The 19985-nt window shown below is 37.9% G+C and overlaps 1 protein-coding gene across 1 annotated transcript; it reads right to left on the reverse strand.

Annotated features, from left to right (window-relative positions):
- Window positions 1-3106: 3106 nt before the first annotated feature.
- On the reverse strand, window positions 3107-15043 carry smad5 (SMAD family member 5). The gene is made up of 7 exons (XM_007246452.4): window positions 14886-15043; window positions 7833-8625; window positions 6564-6821; window positions 5404-5514; window positions 4682-4903; window positions 3911-4167; window positions 3107-3816 (listed from the first exon to the last, which is right to left on the reverse strand). The coding sequence occupies exons 2-7, from the start codon at window positions 8233-8235 to the stop codon at window positions 3673-3675; spliced, it is 1395 nt and encodes a 464-aa protein (XP_007246514.2). The 5' UTR covers window positions 8236-8625; window positions 14886-15043; the 3' UTR covers window positions 3107-3672.
- Between the last annotated feature and the right edge of the window lie 4942 nt (window positions 15044-19985).

Below are 19985 nucleotides of genomic sequence, written 5' to 3' on the forward strand. Positions count from 1 at the left end.
CCCCCAAATTCCAAATAAAAATTTAATTAAAATATCATTTAGAGCATTTATTCGTAGAAAATGAGAAATGGCTGAAATAACAAAAACTATACAGAGCCTTAGACCTCAAATTAGTTTTAAGAGTTCAGAAATCAATATTTGATGGAATAACCCTGGTGTTTAATCAGTTTTCATGCATCTCGGCATGTTCTCCTCCTGTCTTGCACACTGCTTTATGAAAAAAATCAAGCAGTTCAGCTTGGTTTGATGATTGTAATCCATCTGTCTCCCTCTTGATTATATTCCAGAGGTTTTTAATTTGGTAAAATCAAAGAAACACATATTTTTTAAGTTGTCTCTGACAAACTTGTTCTCTCTCATTCAGTGTGTTTTCTTAATTTTTTTGTGATGTAAAAAAATGTAAATATTGAAAACTATATTATTTAAAAAAGTAATATTTAACATTTAAAATGTAATATTAAATGTATACAGGAACACATACTGGATTATTTAGTAAACAAAAAAAGTAATAAACAAGAATATGTTTTATACTTCTTCTATGTACCATATTTAGCTTTGAGGACAGATCTGCACACTCTTTTAATCTCAGTGTCTTCATGATTTATAATCACCTGGAATAGTTTTCTCAGCGTCTTTAGGGAGTTCCTGGAGGTGCTGAACAATATTTGCTGCTTTTCCTTTACGCTGTTAAGCACAAGCTCATCCCAAATAACCCATTTTAGATGAGTTTAGGTCAGGATTGTGGAGGATGAACATTTTTTGTTTACTACATAATTCCATGTGTTTTAATGTATATATTAATCTACAATGTTGTGGATCTAGTCTTTTTTGATTCAAAAATTCCTTCCAGCATAATTTCTTGAAGAAACTTTTAAAGTGGTTATGCTCGGGACCAAACAGGGCTTTACCATTTGAGATTTGAGTCAAAGTTTCATGAAAGGGTTCTTCTATATACCATCCTTTCTCAATTCACTACCCATATTTTAAGTACCACCAACAAGACATTTCACAGGAACACGTGTCATGTGTTATTCACAGTAGGCTAGATATGGATCCCACATTATACGTCATATCTTTTTACTTCAATTTTGTTTTGTTTTCTCACTTTTGCGGCATAATGTCAAGAACATATTCAGAGGATCAGGAGAAATCAAGGGACAAGGCTGATGGTCAATACTGGAAGCTGGTTCTCCTTGAGAACTAAGGCAGCAGTGGCAATGCTATAAAAACAGACATGATTGTGTATTGGAAATCACTGCATTAGCTCAGGAACACTTTCAGTAAGTATTTTTTAACACAAGTCATAAATACAAGTTAAAGCTCATGTGTGTTAACACAATTAAGAAACACCATCTTCTATGGACCCCAACTTCCTCAATATAGATAGAGGCAAAATGGAAAAAACTGTCCTGTGGTTATATGAATTAAAACCAGAAAATCTTTTTAGGAAACCATTGTACCAGACTGAAGAGAAGGATGACCATCCAGCTTGTTATCAGCGTGTAATTCCATAGTCTGCATCTTTGATGCTAAGGAGATTGCTTTAGTGCCCACAGTGTGGGCAGTTTACATCTGAAAAAGGAACGGTCAATGCTGAACAGTATATTAAAGTTTTGGAGCAACACCTGATCCTGCCCAGACGTCTATTTCAGGAAAGTTCTTTCAGCAAGACAATGCTAAACTACATACAGCCTCAATCACAGCATGGCTGCACAGATGTTTTAGGATGCTGAACAAAGCTGTTCAAAGCTTTCACAAACAGAAAACATTTGTTGCTCCAATAAATTAAAAACCATGCAAAGACATGGCCCTGTCCCAACTTCTGTTGAGCTGTCCTTGGGTTCTAATTTTTTTTCTTTAATGTGCAATTTGCAATGTGCAATTGTTTACACAAGTTACAATCACAATTTATTTTATTTCTGATTAAAGGAAAATAAAACTCTATTTAAATACTCTGAATTTTTCAGTTGCTATAGGACACATGTCTGACTGACAGCGGTACTAACCAATCAAAACTGCTTTTTAAAATGACTTCTGCCCCTGTGTCTGCGTGCCCCTGCGTGCTACTGATGTTTTGAAGTAATAAGGCTATCAGCAAAGTCTTATGACAGTCTAACCCAACAGATTCATGATTTATATTACAGGGGCGCGGCCATGGCTACCTAACCCCTTCTCAGCCCTTTGATGAAAGGGCTATGCCTTGTTTAGTGGTAACATTCTGAGCACGCTGTGTATGCAGTTCAATAGTTAGGTAATTATCATAAAATTGCAACTGCAAATGAGACAGATATTGTGTCATATCTACGTAAGCCCTTCAACGTGAAACTAATTCACAATATTAGGCCGCCTGACTGGTGAGTTTTGTGTGTACTTAATATTTTGGCTAAATGGTCCTTTTGTTGTTGTTTGAAGCTGTATTTGTGGGCTGTTAAGGTGTATTACACTCATATAACTAAGACACATGTACAAGTACATGTTGTTATTGTAATTATCAATGTGCAGGTCAGCGGAGGTGTGTTGTAGAAGGGGTACCTATTACATTAAATGCACGATATATATATATATATATATATATATATATATATATATATATATATATATATATATATATATATATATATATATATATATATATATATATATATATATATAAATAAAGTGGACATGCAACACAAATTATTTGTCAACGTTTGTCTGTATGCATGTGTCTGTATGCAGCACAACAACAACGAAGGAGAGGTTCCAAAGATGTGTTCACATTACATACAAATACAAGTCAAAACATCCACATTTGATCTTGAATTGATACTTGAGGCCTGTAATGTAATGGTAGGCCAATGCTCCACTGCTGCTTTTGTCCAGTGGAGGGCACCAAATGACAGACAACTGTGTCCTCTTTGGTGTGAATCTCCAAGCTTATATTTTAAAAAACAAGCACACAGAAGTGACTAAAATGTCAGTAAACGCAATATTCAGTAGGACAAAAAAATAGTACCATTTATACTCTAGTTACCCATTAAGGTTAGAGTATAAATTTTTAAGTTGATGCTTATCTGTCAACTGACTATTACTTTAAACAACAAACTCATCAGCAAACGTAACAACCTGAATTTCATCAGATAGAGACTTTATTTAAAAGCAGTAACTTTGTGTTTTTGCCTAAAGGCAATAAAAGCTATAAAAAGGAAACAACTGTAGTGAGCAGAGTCTAATAGTAAACATAAAATAGACTATGTCTTACTTGATAATAAATGGGATTAGACAACACAGCAAGTAAAAAGATTCTTATAGAATCAGAAGATTGCCATTCTGACTTGTGTAAGATGAAGTAAAGATACATGAAATTATTTCATTCAACTACAAGATTACCTACAGATAGAGAAAATAAAATCACTCATACAAGCATAAGTTTAAAACAAACATGAAGGCAATTGCTAAAGCAGTAGTTAGTCCATTGTATGCCACTGCCTAGAAATTTCCTCTTCTAAATGTGCTTGTAGCCTCAGTTTTTTTCTCTCATCGTTTCAGACTGCTTCAGGGTTCTATGCCCCTTTAGCAAGTAGTGTAAACAGTTCAGCCCTTAAGACCTCCTTTTCTTTCAAACCGGAGAAAAAAAAGCAATGAACAAAAATCCACATAAAAATATCCTCCCAGCCCATGGAGGGCCCAACATTAGGAAACTGAAGAGATGGGGTTCACAGGAGAGCCCATTTGAGTCAGTACTTTATCCAGCCACTGAAGAGGACCATGCAGATGGACTTCTATCCAGCAGGGGGTGCTGGTCACATCTTGTCGGTGGTATTCAGCCCCCCAACCCTGAGGACAAGAAAATATTCAAATTAAGTCAATTCAACCAAATCATACACAATGATAGAAATATAAGATAGAAAATAAGAGAATGTGTGCATACCTTTACAAAGCTCATACGAATGGTGCACATCTTTGTTAGCTCATAGACAGCCTCAAAGCCATGGTTAACAGATTGGGCGAGAAGTTGGGCAAACTCCTGGTTGTTGAAGATCTTGAGGCTGCAGCCACTGGGGATCTTGCAGACAGTGGTGGGGTGGAAACCATGATGGTAGTTGCAGTTCCTGCTCTGAACAAAAATGCTGGTATCGCTCAAACACTCCGCGTACACCTCTCCTCCAACATAGTACAGGTGGACACCTAAGATAAGACATACAAAACATGAGATAAAACTTCAATGCAAATCCAAAACAAAATCAGATACTGGTCACCTAATCAAATGCCCTGTTTGTGTGGAAGGATCAAATATGGTCTAAAAGCTATTATTTTACATGATACATTTCTTTAATATTTTAAAAATGTCCATTCATTCTTGAAAAAGGCTTCTAGAATTATGAAATTACTTCTATATATGTTTGAGATAACATTTACGATCAAGATCTAGCTGTTTAAAAAAGTTAAAATTAAATTACAAATATATCTGGGCTCCCAAACGTGAGCAGTTCTAGTATGCCTTTTGGAGAGCAGTTTTAGTAGATCTTATACTCATTCACAGTTACAGCAATATTGACTGGATGCCAAAATGTCATGCAACAGACGGAAGTTATGCTCTTTCTATATACATTTTTCATATGTAAATCTGAGTAATAAAAAAAACTCCATTTATAAAGCATACACTGCCATTCCTGGGAAACACTATAAACTGTATGCATACCCTTGCCAATATGGCGGCGAGTGTTTTCAATGGTAGAGTTGCGGTTGACGTTGGAGAGCAGGCCCAGGCAGAAACGGTTCTTGTTGTTGGATGGGTCAGTGAAGCCATCCACAAGAACGCTGGTAGAGGAGGCGTGGTAAGCCTCACCCACTCTGTTATTCAGCTCATAGTACACAATGGAGCACCAGTGGCTGGGCTCTTCATACTCAACTGGCTGTACATCTGATGGGAAGATAAAAATAAAAGGGGTGAAAAAAAGGTACACTGCAAGAAGTACAAATGCAACTGCACTGCAAAGGACTAATGAACACAAATTAGTAAAGGTGCAAACATACAGAGCTCACATTTAGTCTGGAATTATAAATCTGGGCTTACAACTTTAATAGATTCTTTGCCAAAAGTGGCAATCCGCAGATTGGAGGGATTCTAAATGTTTTTAATATTGTTTTGCAGTTAATAAACCACACAACCGTACATGTGAGACTAAGTTTTTGCTTGTTGAAAGAAAATTGGCTACTATGGCAGAGCAGGGTCAAATATTGACTTAAATTTTAAGACATTTAAAATCAAGTGAATAACATAAAAACACTGCAATGACCTTTTCTTTTTTTTTTTACCAATTACATAGTGCTTATTCATTTTAATAAACCATCACGCTGTTATGTTAGAAATAGGCTAATAAACTAATGTACAACCAAGAGTGGAGGCTGTGGCACCCTTACCGCCTCTGGGCATATTCTGAGGTACCACGCTGCTGCCAGTGTCCATGGACTGAGTGCCATCCTGCCCCATCTGCTCCTCTGGAGGCATATAGGCAGGGGGAGGGGTGTCAGCTGGAAAAGAGATACCACAAGAAGGCAGTTAGTGGAGTCAATGCTGCCAACAAATTGTTCATCCACATCAATACCCTGGAGTCAATGTTTCACTGGATCTTTACCGGAAGCCCCCCCGCATCTTATGGAAAGCTTTTAGTGTCTGATTTCACAAGTCCCTGACATCAAACGTCCGTTCCAAACAAACCCATCACCCACAGCACTTTCCACAAGGAGATCTAATTCCATCAACAGCAAAATAAGAAAGACGCTTCACTGCTACAATACAGATATTCAGGAGTGATGTCCTAAGACTTTCATCATGATAAAGCTAAGAACACTAGATGATTATAAACCCTAGATTAAAACTATTAGACATCACACCAAATACAAACAGCTGTACAGATGGACAGATACTCTTTATTTAAAAATAAATGAAAATAAATGAATCCAATCAAACACACTAAGCCACAAGCTCTACACAATCTGTCAGCACACACCTAGTATCACAGGTCCTACATGAGGCCACAAAGTTAAAACTCATATACTGATGAACTGAGCAATTCAGATGTAAAAAAAACTGCTTTAGTCTCTCTCTTGGACTGTTATAAAACATTAGCGTTTAACGCCTGACAGCACCCAGCCTGTGGATTCAGGCATCAGCAAATCCCACAGATCTAGAAAGAGAGCGGACAGGCTTGTGCCCAGCGATGGGCACCCACCAGCACCACATTCATCTCATTGGGCTTTGCTGTGCTGCTTAGCTGGCATTTCAATTGTTTATGATACACAGGGTCCCAGCATTGTGCAGCTGACTATCATAATTCATCAGCTTTTTGTACCACTGGCATCAATCATTTAGCTTAGTGAACTGATACCTTGCCAGGGCTAATTTTCTAGTGAAGAACTAAATTAAATTAAACTAAATTACATGCAGAATTAAAACTTGGCTTTACAAATATCTATGCAATACCACAACATACCAATGGAATTTTCATGACAAATCCTTTAATACACAGTCTATAGTCTGTAAACATACTAATAGCTGAGAGAAATGCAAATGTAAATACCTGGAAGCTGGAAGGGGCTGGATGGGCCCGAGCTGGCAGGAGAGTTGGGGTATGTGCCACTGCTGGCAGGAGAGGGTGGATAAGGTGAATTCGGTGAGATTGGAAAGGAGCCACCTCCACTGTGCTGCTGGAAAGACTCTGGGAAGGTGGCATTCAGAGGCATGTGCGGTTCATTGTGGCTAAGGTTGCGGAACTGCACTAGAAGGCTGTGCTGGGGGTTAAATTCACTGTGTCTAGGCACCAGCACTGGAGGAAGCACTGATTGGGGGTAGGAAAAAAAAAAACACACACACACACACACAATAATTGGTTAATTCTTGATTTCCAAAAACAGTTTGTATAAAAAATATTTTTAATTGGGTTGATGCAAGAAAAAAGGGCAAAATATATAATACTGAGATATCTAGGATATGTGAACATTTAAATAGAGAAAAAGAGACAATAGTGGCACATAAATAAACTAATAACTGACTACAGTTATTATTTTTTCCAACATTTGCCATACTGTGCTACAGTCAAGACAAATTGCGGTCTCCTTATAACTACAATATTAGACAATGTAAAAAATAAATGAATTTCACAAAAGCATATACTCAGACTAGGGGAGGGACAAATAGTGAGATGCCATGTGATTTTCACCCCTGTTGTAACAATGCACCACAACCATATTTCACCATACTGACCCTGCCAAGTCTAGACTGAACATCATTTAGTTAGCAGACAATTTACTTATTGGATCAAGTTAATACAATTATTGCTGTCTTTACCCATTAAATATTTCTCCAAATCTTTGTAACTGTAGAAAACTCCCATTAACATACATATCACTATACAGTGAAATACTATGCATGATTAAAATTACACAGTGACGACACTTCAATTAAACCTATTTGTTAATTATTATTATTTCCAAATGCAAAACCATTACAGCAAGTCAGTTCTAGCTTCAAGGTAAAAGTGAAAGCAAAACAGCTCAGTTTCTGCCTCAACAGAAATGTGTTTTCTCTCTCTCCATGACATGTGATATCTGTCCTTGAAAAGTTCAATACATAGAGCCTGATACACAGCTTTTTCTGAGCAGAGGGCAGTACAGGTTACAGTCACTGGGATGTCTTTCAGAAACAGGAAGAATGTGATACCCCTGCATTTCACTATCACTAGAATTTCATTATGCAAAATCTGTTTTTATCCTTGATCAGAAATCTGATTGATTCAAGTTTTACTCAGAGTGACACTACATAATAAAGCCCTTAATTTATTGGCGCTTACCGGGACTTTCCACCCTTTTGTAGTGGTAAGGGTTGATGCACACTTCTTTCTGTTTGGAGCCAAATGGATATTCACACACCTCCAGGGGCTTGAGCTCGTGGTGGGACTGCAAGTCAGGCCAGCGCCACACACGGCAATAGATGACGTGGGGGAGGCCCTTCCTGTGGGACACCTGCAGGCGACCGTCCAGTGAACGTGGGATGGTCACACACTTGCTAGGCTGCCCTGGGCTGCTCAGGGCCTTCTCCAAGTCCTCCATAGCACCTTTCTTTTTCTTCAGCTTCTTAACCAGCGCATCCACAGCCTTCTCTGCCCATTTCTCTTCTTCGTCACCTTGTTTCCAGCCCAGCAGGCGCTTCACCGCTGGGCTGGTGAATGAAAACAGGCTGGACATAGAGGTCATCGTGCCACGGCGCACCAGGAAAAGGGAGTTGAACTGCTAGTCTTGCTGCACTGGGCCAGGAGGATGGCTATGTTTGTATGTTAGGGGGTGTACGTAGGGAGTGGAGGGGCTTTAGCCTTGCACGGCCAAGGACAGGAAACTGAGGCAGGACGCAGCTGCTGGTGCTCAGGAAGGCCTGCAGTGGAGGGGGTGGGAAGGGGAGGGGGGGATGGGGGTGTAACCGGGTCACAACCACTCAGGAACTGGTGCAAGGGGCAATGTAGGGAATGAACTGATGCTTGGAACTGCTCTTAAACTGATGGTTAGCTGCAGATTGCGTAAAGAACAGCTGGCCTAATCCATGCTAAACACAGGATATGCAGGGGAAAGGGCAAATTTATGGAACAGCACCTGCAAAACAGTGAAAAGATGTGTCACAACCACAAATTCAAATCTCACAACATTCACAAAACAAACTTTTTCAAAGCAGATCTTGAAATACAGCTTAAGATAAAATGCACAGCATATTTTTGCTTAATCTACTTAAGAGGAAATAAACATTTGAGATGTCTTAAATACGCAGCCATCTTTATCCAAACACTGCATGTATTTCATGTAGAGTCTGCACACATACTTCTCAAACCAAGGTTACATCTGATCCAACAAATGTCATGCTATTATTTTTATTTTCATTTTTTTGGTCTGTTTATATATGTCAAAGCCATTGTCAATACATTTCCAAGCTGCAATACAGAAATCAGATTACATACACAAAACAGTACAAGGTCAAAGTCAGCATATCTATCAAATATACAAGCCCTAAATTCTTTGCCAGTTCTTGCAATAACCTGAGACTCATTCAACAAAGATCTGCAGGACAAATTAATTAAAGCTGTGCGCAAGATCACTACATACTATTCAATCTTACAAAAAAGAGGGGGGAAAAATAGAACTCATTCTGATAAGCATGGCCTGGGAAGTACCCATTTACCATGTGTTGTGGTGCACTATAACAGAGCACCATTGTGTTGCATCTGTAAGCAACAGGCACTCCATGCCCCACCCAGGGAGCTCTCAGGGCGAGTCAGCAGGACAGACACAGAACAGCAGAGCAAAGCCCAGCTGCTGGAAATATTGCGAGCAAAGCAGGACAGAAAGGATATCAGGCCACTGTGAGCCACTTCCTGTAGCCACATCCCTTCCCCTTGACCTCTTCTTCAGCTGCCAAACATCAGCCCCAGCCCATCAGGAGAAGCTGTTACTAAACAGGGGACTCCCATGTCCATGAAGACATACAAATAAAAGTAGAACAATAGTAGAAAATAAAACAGCCTCTATGAATCTTAACATGCAAAATATAACCATTTGGAGAACCCTGGAATGAATGAACAAAAGGTAGCAATATAACTGTAGTTCAGCCAAGGACTGGGAAGCTCCTTTCTATGCACTAACTGACCAAAGTAGGTCATCTTCGCTCCCTTCTGCCTCAGCCCCCTCAGAACCCAGTACTGCCCCTCTTCTGTGCAGTCCCTGCATGGGCACTGGCAAACAGACCACTGAAGTAGTAACAAAAGCAATCTGTGTGGTTAGGAATTGTAAAAACACATTTTATTATTATTTACTGACAAATATAACTTGTACGTTCTCCACCAGTTAAAAATTGCCTTTAAACTTAGCCAAACACTGCCATACATCTTCAAGTGAATTATATCCGTAGGCAGAACAGGTGCTAAAGAAACTTGTCTGCTTACGTTACAGACAAATGTTAGCTTGTGACTTCAATTAATTTAATATTTAAAAACCTTCCTTTCAGCTGCAATGAACACTTCACCGAATCAGCATCATCATCCAACCCCATTGAAGCTTTAATGGTGTGTGACTGATGACAGGAATACAATAACCTTTACTACAGCAAGCAGAGGACATGACTGTTAAACATACAAACACAAAAGCAGCGCACACAAACAGTTGCCCAGTCTACAACAGACGCACTCAATGCAACCTACAAAAGATGTCTTTGCCTTACATTCAGTCAGCTCTGTTGTACCGCCTTCTAAACGAAAACCAATCGAAGGCATTTACCTCTATTGATTTTTCCAGTCTTCAGTGGCAGCCTCCCACTGCGCTAAATCTCATCCACTGGGATAGGTCTTAGAGTAACCTTTATGATGTAGTGGAAATTAAGCTTGCAGTTGTAAACTCTGCAGCTCTACTTTTCTATATAAAAAAAAAAACGATTAACTGACTCAGCATAGGCTATGAATGACCTGAACAAAATACATAACCAAGTCTAATACAAGCAAACATCTGTTCAATGGGACCAGTCACTGAGCAAGGTCTAGTGTTCTCCCCATGTCACACCCATGTACAGCTGAGGTGTAGTGGGCTTAAATGAGCTTTGTTTTATTGGTCTTGACACCATACATCCCCCAGTCCCTGGAGACTTACATCATCCACAAAAACGGGGCAGTCCTTTTTGCAACAGAGCAATGATTACCATCCTCCCAATCTTTTGGGACTGAATGCTCAACAGGACTTTCCACAAAGAGTCTATTTTGGACTATACCTTAAGTGCAGTCTACAACAACACTACAGGAATGAAAAAAGGGTAAATATTCATACAAGACAAACAGCTCACAAAAGTAAATTCAGTTAACAAAGGCAATAACAGCACATTAACTTGCATTACTGTTACCTATCCAGCCATTAAAACTATGACCTTAAAAGAGTACAGAACAGTGATTACACATGTTACTGAAGCTAATGTGAGAATTTGAATACAGTACTACAATCAGAGTGCAAACCACCGTACTATGTATGGAATAGTATCTGTAGAATCATTAAAAAAATGAAATACAATCACTGCGTCAGATAGAATATGCAAATTAGCTTGTTGTGCTGCAATTATTGCTGTTGTTTCACATACGGAACACACCTCACACATGGATGCATTTATACTCTAAGAACATGATTCAAAAGCGCCTCGGTCCACCTCCTTGTGTTTTGAGGGATTGCATTTGTATTACACTTAAATCTGTCTTGGGGCAGGTTACACTTTAAGGCTTTGCCTTAATCTGGATATAATTTTGATACTCAAAAGGCATCAAAGGTCAGTATAGAATGTTTTTACCATATAAGCAAGAGTTTTATAGCTCAGTTGTAACTACTTCCGTTGTTTTGTCAAAAAAAGAATGTGCCACATTTACTTTGAAATTTAAATTCTAATTTTTTGCCAAAACCACATTAAATCTGAAAATATGCTTGTTACACTGAAAATATCTACCATGTTCAACTGATAAATCTAACTTAAAAAGTATTTCTTAATAGCTATTGGGTTGAACCAGTTAAATATTGAGATTATCTTGTGTCAATAACCACACTGGATTATAATATTTAAAAAGAAAAACACTCTTCTGTATATTTGTGTTTTGTATGTTCTTTTGTATGGCTTGTGTATAAAAGCAATATACATCTTGAAAACTTAATATGACAACTATGCTATGGGATGCACTGAGGGCACACCAACCTTCCCAAACCAACACCAACAGACCCATACACTGGCTGGGTGTGCCATAACCAGTCTGTGATCGCTGGGAAGAATTTGGATTGCTCTCTCATTTGTCTCGTCAGTTTCCATTCTGAGCATTTTAATGCTAAACAGTTTGTGTATGCTAGAGATCTTGGTCTATAAGTACAACACTTATAAGAGAGCATGCAGTAAGCTTAGACACTATTTAAACTGATGAACTGTTAGCTGGGACTCTTTCTGTAGACAAGGAGATAAGCTATCTGTGCAGTGGTAAGGTCAGGAAAGCAAGCTATTGACATTAAAAGTATTTTTATACATATTTTATCAGTATTAAAGAACAAGCTCTTATGCTACCAATGTAAACTATTCTTAAATGATTGGTATTCATCTCAAGGTAAAGGAGAAAGGTCACTGCCAAGTATAGCAATGAATTCTCATGGTCAATAAAACTAATAACAAAAATACTATATTATGTATTCCATAGATCCAGGTACTGCATGTATTTATGGCCATATAAAATCAAACTCCAATCATCAGAAAAAACATGAGAACTCTACGTATAGTTGGAAGGGACAATTGATGAAAATGTAAATAATATTTGTCTCAAATCTTAAAGAAAAATGTTTGCAAAAACTGTCACACAAAAACACTTACATTTCAATATAACTTTTCCCAATGACTTTTAAATCATTGTAAACAGATCTGGTTATAAGTCATTTTGGAGCATTTCCATTGCTTCATTTGTAAAGAAACTCACAATGTTAATAATAACAACTGCCAGATTCAGATATTGTCAAAGACAAAAAAAAATGGCATATGGCAAAGCTGCCAAGTTCTGGACTGACAGCAACTATATTATACAATTATATACAAGCATTAATATAAATAAAAGCATATACATGCAAAACTGATCTGATCATGCAAAGTATCACTGCCTCTCTAATCAGATCATACCCATTTCAGTATAGCTAATAAGTTTCCACAGCTGATATGAAAATGGCCTTTTTTGTAATCCTCATGACGGTCAATCATAAATAGGAATCTACATAGGATGCTTACCAGTCTGTCTATACCAAGTCCCTCATAGACTTGGCATAGCTAAATATGCTTTAAAAAGGGACTACTGAACTAGTAAAGTTGTTGTTAGGAATGGGCGATATGACCATAAAATAATTTCACAATACTTCTGTGTGAATTACAACATTCTTAGCAATGTGAGAAAACACAGAATTAAAAGAAATAATGATCAGGAGATTGCCATTTCGAATCCTGATCGCGTAGCTCGCCATCGGCTACCGGAGCCCTGAGAGAGTACAATTGGCCTTGCTCTCTCTGGGTGGGTAGATGGCACTCTCTTCCCACATCACGTGATGTTGATCAGCATAAGGCTTCTGTGAGCTGATGTATTGGAACAGAGTCGCTGCACTTTCTTCCAAGCATGCTGTAATGCTTCTCGGCATTGCTGCATCAGCAGCAGTTCAAAAAGTGGCTTAACTCACATGTATCGATGGAGCATGTACTAGTATTTACCCTCCTTGTGTTGGGGCATCACTAGTAATAGGATGGGAATTCTAATGAGTGGGTTGGGTATTTAGCCTTTTAAATTGGGGTGAAAATTGGATAAAAATGAATAAAAAATAAAGAAATAAATTATTCCAATACACGACTGCAACAAAATAAATATTAGAAGTTTATTTAGAGATATTACTGCATACGATATGATATGGCACATCCCTAACTAAGATTTTTACCAGATTGTAACAGATGTCAATTACATGTCATGCTACTAATAATGCACTCTATATAGCCATGGTTTAAGTAAAATAAATTATAATGGACAGGCACCATCTCTGAGATATTTAATGGGAAATCAGATAGGTCTGCACTGATTAGTTGATATTATCAACAACGTTGAATATTTAATTTGATCGACTACTAATTTCACAGTTTTTTAACAGTAGCGAATTATACAAAATGCTGGGGACAGAAGTGCAATGGGAGATGGGTAAATGGCTCATTCACACAGTTTATACTTAACTTAATCTGTCTTCAAAAGTGCCCAAACACTAGAGATGTTAGAGAAACATATTTACTAACTAAACTACTCACTCAGTACTTTTCATGTTTAGACAACATATAGACATTTAAATGCCTCTTTAAACATCATGTTCAGCTGTTTCTATTGTTTTTAAAGATTTAATAATATATAATTTCAATATTATTTTTAAAATATTCTGAAACGATATTTCAGGGTATTTTGTACGATAATGTTATTAAATATTTGTAGATATTACTGAACTAAGTTAGGACTTAGTACTGAGTTAGTAAACTAGCACAGCTCGTGTCATTTCAGGCTAAAGAGGCTTGCAATACACGCCACGACATGCATCTGTAGATCTGAAGCTCCTCAGCCTGTACTGGAGCTGCCGCCTCACATCCCGGCCTGAGCTTCCCAGAAACGTTTAAGTTAGCTAGCTGGCTGGCTAACTGTTTAATAACTACGCAACAAAAGTTCAAATTTTATACACTGAAACTTTTAACTTTAAGTTCGCTTTCTGGGCCAGCTTATTCTTACTGTTACTGAGGCCAGTGTGCGAACATGTAACGTTACATGTAACGTTAAGTTAAGTTAACAAAGCTAGCTCGGACAACACGGTGTAGTTTGGGTAAGAAGGTTTACGAACTAACTAAATAACGCAGTTGGTTGTTTAGCTAAAAGAGAGTTACACATAGCGAGCTGGGTCGCTAAGCTACATTAGCCACAGAGCTAACTAGCTAGCTAAGCTAACCTAGCCTCAGTTACTAACGTTAGCTATGTAATTTAGCTAGTTACTAACTTCGCGGGCCACATTCACATCCAAACAGTCACCCAAGCGAGTTGATAACAAAACAAAAGAGCCGTTTAAAGAGCAAGAAAACTAATTTCTTAATCCCATACTCTTAGTTTCAGCTCTCCCCACCGACTTACATCAACCTTAGCTCCGAAAAACTAGCAGCTAGCGAGGGAAAACTTTTTCAATCAATTCTCGACACCCCACCCCCCGTGGAAAACACCCGAGCTAACTATCCCCACTCAAATAAAGCGCTTTAAAAAACATCGAAACTTGTTTGTCTGCTGATGGACTATCAAAAGATGGCATACCTCTGATAAATGTCGCGGCGTCCCTCGACCTTTCCTCTTCTTTACAAACACTGTTAACATGAAGGAGGATTTTTTTTTTTCCTTTTTTTCTATCCGTCTTTCCCCCGCTCCTCGTCTCTCTCCTGCTCTGGCGTCAAAGAGACTGGAGGCGAACAACCTCAGCCGGTATCCATCCGCCTATTTGACAGTCACTCTCTCTCTGCTGCTGGTTCTCTTGTTGAAATTCGTTCTATATCAAAACCACAGCGATAATAACTTTTTAAAAAGAGCAAAACGTAAAACAAACTAAATTTAAAAATCTAATTCAGATAATTACTAGTAAAATATTAACAGTAAAATTATTTTTTACTAGTAATATTACCAGAAATCTCTATTTCATTTTGCTAGTATAAATTGTAGAAATTTAAAAGTAGAAATTTCATTTCAGCTGTACTAGTAATATTACCAAAGATCTATTTTAAGATCTAAACTAGAAAGCATCCAATGGTTATGTGGTGTGTACATATGCTGGTGGCAGTATAATATATTGGAGATATTGCTCAACATGATATTTTGTCATTTCTCCACTCTCTTAACACACCTGACAAAGTACACAAGGAGCATGTGAAAGAGATGAGGAATTCTTGGTCTGGAAGACCCAATTTAGTAATCGTTACTCTGACATCAACCTGATTCAATGTAGTTGTTTAAATTTGTGGGTATAAATATTAACAATATTTAATAGGAAGGATTTGTGTCTTACAAAGTGTTTTCTCACATTTAGCTCAAGTAGTAAAAAAATGCCTGTACAAAAAAAGACCCCACCTGGATTTAACTAATTTAATTAAATGATCTCTTGTTGCTGCAGATGGTCAGGTCTAGGTTCAGAAACAGTATGTGCTCAAAGAATGAGGTCAGCTGACTACCTGAATATATTGACTATAGACCAGGTTATTCCATCAATGGATTTTTTTTTCTTTTATAAAAGCACAGGCATATTTCAAGATGACGATGTCAGGATTCATGAGGCTGGAATTGTGAAAGAATGATTCAGGGAGCATGAGATCATCATTTTCACACATGGATTGGCCACGACAGAGTCCAGACCTTAACCCCATTGAGAATCTTTGGGATGTGCTGGAGAAGACTGCTGTGCAGTGGTCAGACTCTACCATCATCAATGCAAGATCTTGGTGAAAAATTAAGATGCAACACTGGATTAAAAAAAATAAATCTTGTGACATTACATAAGCTTAATGAAACAATACCACAGTAAATACATGCTAAAATCAAAGCTAAAGGCAGTTCAACGAAATATTAGAGTGTATGACCTTTTTTTGGTAGCGACTTTTTTTTTGGCCATGCAGTGTTTATGTGAAACAATATCCTAGCCAACACATAAGTTTTTCCACATAAGTTCAGATCTTCAGTTGTTAGTGTCAATATTTTTAAGTATTTATCAGCTTTCTTCTCTGGCAACTCCATCTAATGGATGGACTTGTCAGATTATGTGGGTGTGACAAGAGCAAGGGACAGCTAACCTCCAGACATCCAGGACAGTTGTGTTCCTGTACATTATCCTGATGTATGTTTTTTCTACCTAAAGATAAAGAGTTCAAGTTTTGCTAGCAAGGATAGTGTAGATACCCAGATGCCATGCTCAAGTTGGCCATGCCATGCTCGTTCAAGTTGGCTCTGTGTGAGTAGCTGAACTGGGACCCTAACAGTTTTTGTTCATGGGTTCCATGTTAGTCCCAGATATATATGGGACAGTGATGGGCTCTATTAGGGTCAGCAATGGGACCAGTTGGGTTTAAATATGGGCCCATCTGGGTTGTATACTGCACATGGGCCCTGATTGGGAGCAGCTGATTAGGTAGAGCAAGGTGCAGACACGGCTAGGAAGCTAGCTAAATAATATAGATAATTGTTTAAAAAAGCTATTGCTACCTAAGTTTAGATAGTGACAACTACAAAACAGCTGGACTCAGGTCCTTCAGGGCCTGGTTCCTGCATCCTTGAATTAGCTGGTACTATTTTATTTGTAAAAAATACGAGATTCTTTAATGAAGTGTCTATTTTTCTTAGTAGGCAAACGTATTTGGATTAGTTGCATAGTTACTTTATTGCATTCAGTGAAGGGGGTGGGGTTATTATAATCAATTATATGTTTAACTTTTACAAAACCCTGCTATTCAATAAATTGGGTAATGCTGCTTGCTGTGATTGTAAAATGTGAACAAAGTAAGCTTTTGAAGCTTCAGTGTATTCTTCATTATATAAATCAAGTCATGAATTAGCTACATGTGGTGTTCTCTGTAATGGCATTTTTTTTAGTTCTGAGTACAGTAAGTCTCCTTGCATCAGTTGTATTCATGTCTATCTAAGTGAGAATAAGTGTGTTTGATTGACTGCCGGCTTTCTTCCACAGGACCGAGTTACAACACTCGTGTGTGAAAAGCAGGCTTTGGCGGAAGGACACGTTTTGCCTGCACCTCTTTCCAATGGACTGGTTTGGCTGTTCTGCAGCTGCGTGACGTCACGTAGTTTGGCTCCACTCTGTCTGGCTTTGAAAACTCCACAAGCGAAGCGACCAATGAGGGGGCGCGAGGCTCATTATTCACTTTAATTGATTTATTTAACCTTTTTTTGAAGATGATTTGACGCGTTTTATGGATCTGTCTGTTGAAGTCAGTTTCAGTACGTTGGTGTGTAATATTTCTCACCAAATCTGTGCGTTTAGAAAGATGCAGATTTTATTTTGCAACGAATCATTATCAGTCATATTTGGGCATGCTTCACTTTAGAATTTGCTTAATATATGTCCTTGTTAAAAACAGCAACTGGTCCCAGTTGCATTGCACTGTGCATGCTTTCGTTTGAGTTTAACGGTTTAGCTGGTCTGCAAGTATCATCAACCTGACCAAGCTAACTAGATAACCAGTAGTCCAAGCTATTGTGGCCAATATAGTTGATCAACATGACCAGCAAGCAAGACCAGGCTGGTTGGCTAGCAAGTCAATCAATCAATCAATCAATCAATCTAATGCACAACATCAAAAACATTTCATATCATATTACAATAATTATTAATATTGCCTCCGCCATGATCTGCTTTCTCTCACTCACTGAACAATTCCCTTTCGGGAGGGGGGAAAAACACTGCCTGCCCACACTAAAAACTGATTGGCTGTCTCACAGAGAACAGGCCAATCAGAACCCTCTCTGTTTTCTCTCTCTCCTTGCCACACGCGATTAGAGAAAAAAAGTCTCTCGTTCTGAATTCCCAGAGATTATATGTGACTCGCGTACATCAGGGAGACACTACCTAAATGCGGGAGACTCCCGCAGCTTCAGGGAGACTTGGTTTGTCTGCTAATGATTATTTTAGTAGTCGACTAATCTGATTAATATTTTTTCGATTAGTCGATTACTAAGTGATTATTCTGCCATGTCTTCCATCTCTAAAAACGATAGAAACAGCTGAACGTGAGATTTAAAGGCATTCAAATGACTAGACGATGTTTAAACGTGGAAAGTACTAATATTTAGTGAGTAAATATGTAATCTGTTGTGTTTGGGCACTTTTGGAGACACAAACTAAGTAGAGTGTAACCTGTGTAAGTGAGCCATTTACCCATCTCCCATTGTGTTTCTGTCCCAACAAATTGTGCAATGTGGTACTGTTACAAATTAACAATTAACGACAATGAAATTTGTAGTCAACAAATTTATTTAATCGTTGCAGCCCTACTATCTAGCTAGCTCACCCATCCAAATTATTTAACTCAGGTTTTAATCACTTCCATGGTCACAAATGTATTAAGCCAAGTACCTAGCCATGCAGACTGCTTCTACAAACATTAGTGAAAGAATGGGTCGCTTTCAGGAGCTCAGTGAATTCCAGCATGGTATAGTGATAGGAGTCTAGTCATTAAATTTCCTCACTACTTAATATCTAAAACTCTTTATAACATTCTAAAATTCTAACAAAAACATATATAAATAAAACAAAAACGCAAAAGTAATGTTGGTAAACACTGTATAACAGTGAATTGTGAACATGCTTTGTGCAGGCCTACATCAGCTACATTTACTTCATTAGAATATCTGCAAAACACAAGCAATTAATCACACATTGGCCCATGTAGCTAGATTAATACACAGTGTAATAAAGTATACTGATTTAAATCCGTGTAATTATTCAGCCCTGTTGGAACTGTTTTTGACCTGTTAAATAACTTTATCACAACTTCACCCATGCATGCCTTGTAATGTTCCACATGTGTCCAGCAGAGGTCGGTCTTCCTCTATAAAAGTCTTTGCTGAAGAGGGACCAGGGCCTTGGCTTGGCTTGCATTCCTAAACATAAAGATGCCTCAAATAGGAATTTGAGGAAGCCATAGAAGAATCATTTTCAGTTTAATAAGAAACCACATTTGCAATTAGGATGTTTGAGTGTGAATAACTATTTGAATAGTCTAAAATATCTATATTTAATATAAAGTTTGTTTACCAATTTACAGCCTGTTCACACTTTGTATTACGTAGTGGAAATGTAGCTCAGTGGTAGAGCACGTGGTTCACATATAGGGTTGGTCAATTTAAATGAATCAAAGCCAACTATTCAGTAATTAATTATTTAATTAATTATTTGAATCATTTTAAAACATACTACTGTTTGTGTTATCATGTGATCCCATTTAGTCTGCAACATGGAAGGAACTCAACATGGAAGGAACTCAAACACTGATAAAATTAACAACCTAAGCAGTCTGTACCAAGGAACATTCGGCGTCTCTTACTCATTAAAGTTTTCGTTACAGGCAGAGGCCATCAACAAATGGTTCTACACAAATGGTAAAGTTGGTTTTCTTTGTCTTGTTTCTTTGTCAAAAAAATGGTTCTTTATGGCATCACTCGAAGAACCATTTGAAAAAGAACCACCATTGTGTTTGTAATGATCTCACAGCTAAAGGATAGGTAGGCCTGTCAGGAAAATCATTTTATCAAATTATTGTACAATATATATGGACAAGATCTTAATCATTTTTGCTGACACTGTTGAGTTTATTTACCAAATTTACCTATTTGTTCATTCTTGCCAGTCGACTTATTATG

Source organism: Astyanax mexicanus, chromosome 10, assembly GCF_023375975.1.
Source record: "Astyanax mexicanus isolate ESR-SI-001 chromosome 10, AstMex3_surface, whole genome shotgun sequence".
Lineage (NCBI taxonomy): Eukaryota > Metazoa > Chordata > Actinopteri > Characiformes > Acestrorhamphidae > Astyanax > Astyanax mexicanus.

Excerpts from the sequence above, each read along its gene's own strand:
- smad5 (XM_007246452.4), bottom strand. The coding sequence starts at position 8,235 with ATGACCTCTATGTCCAGCCTGTTTTCATTCACCAGCCCAGCGGTGAAG. Across the intron at positions 6,822-7,832 it reads CAAAAGGGTGGAAAGTCCCG|TGCTTCCTCCAGTGCTGGTG; the intron begins GTAAGCGCCAAT and ends ACCCCCAATCAG. Across the intron at positions 4,904-5,403 it reads TCAGAATATGCCCAGAGGCG|ATGTACAGCCAGTTGAGTAT; the intron begins GTAAGGGTGCCA and ends TCTTCCCATCAG.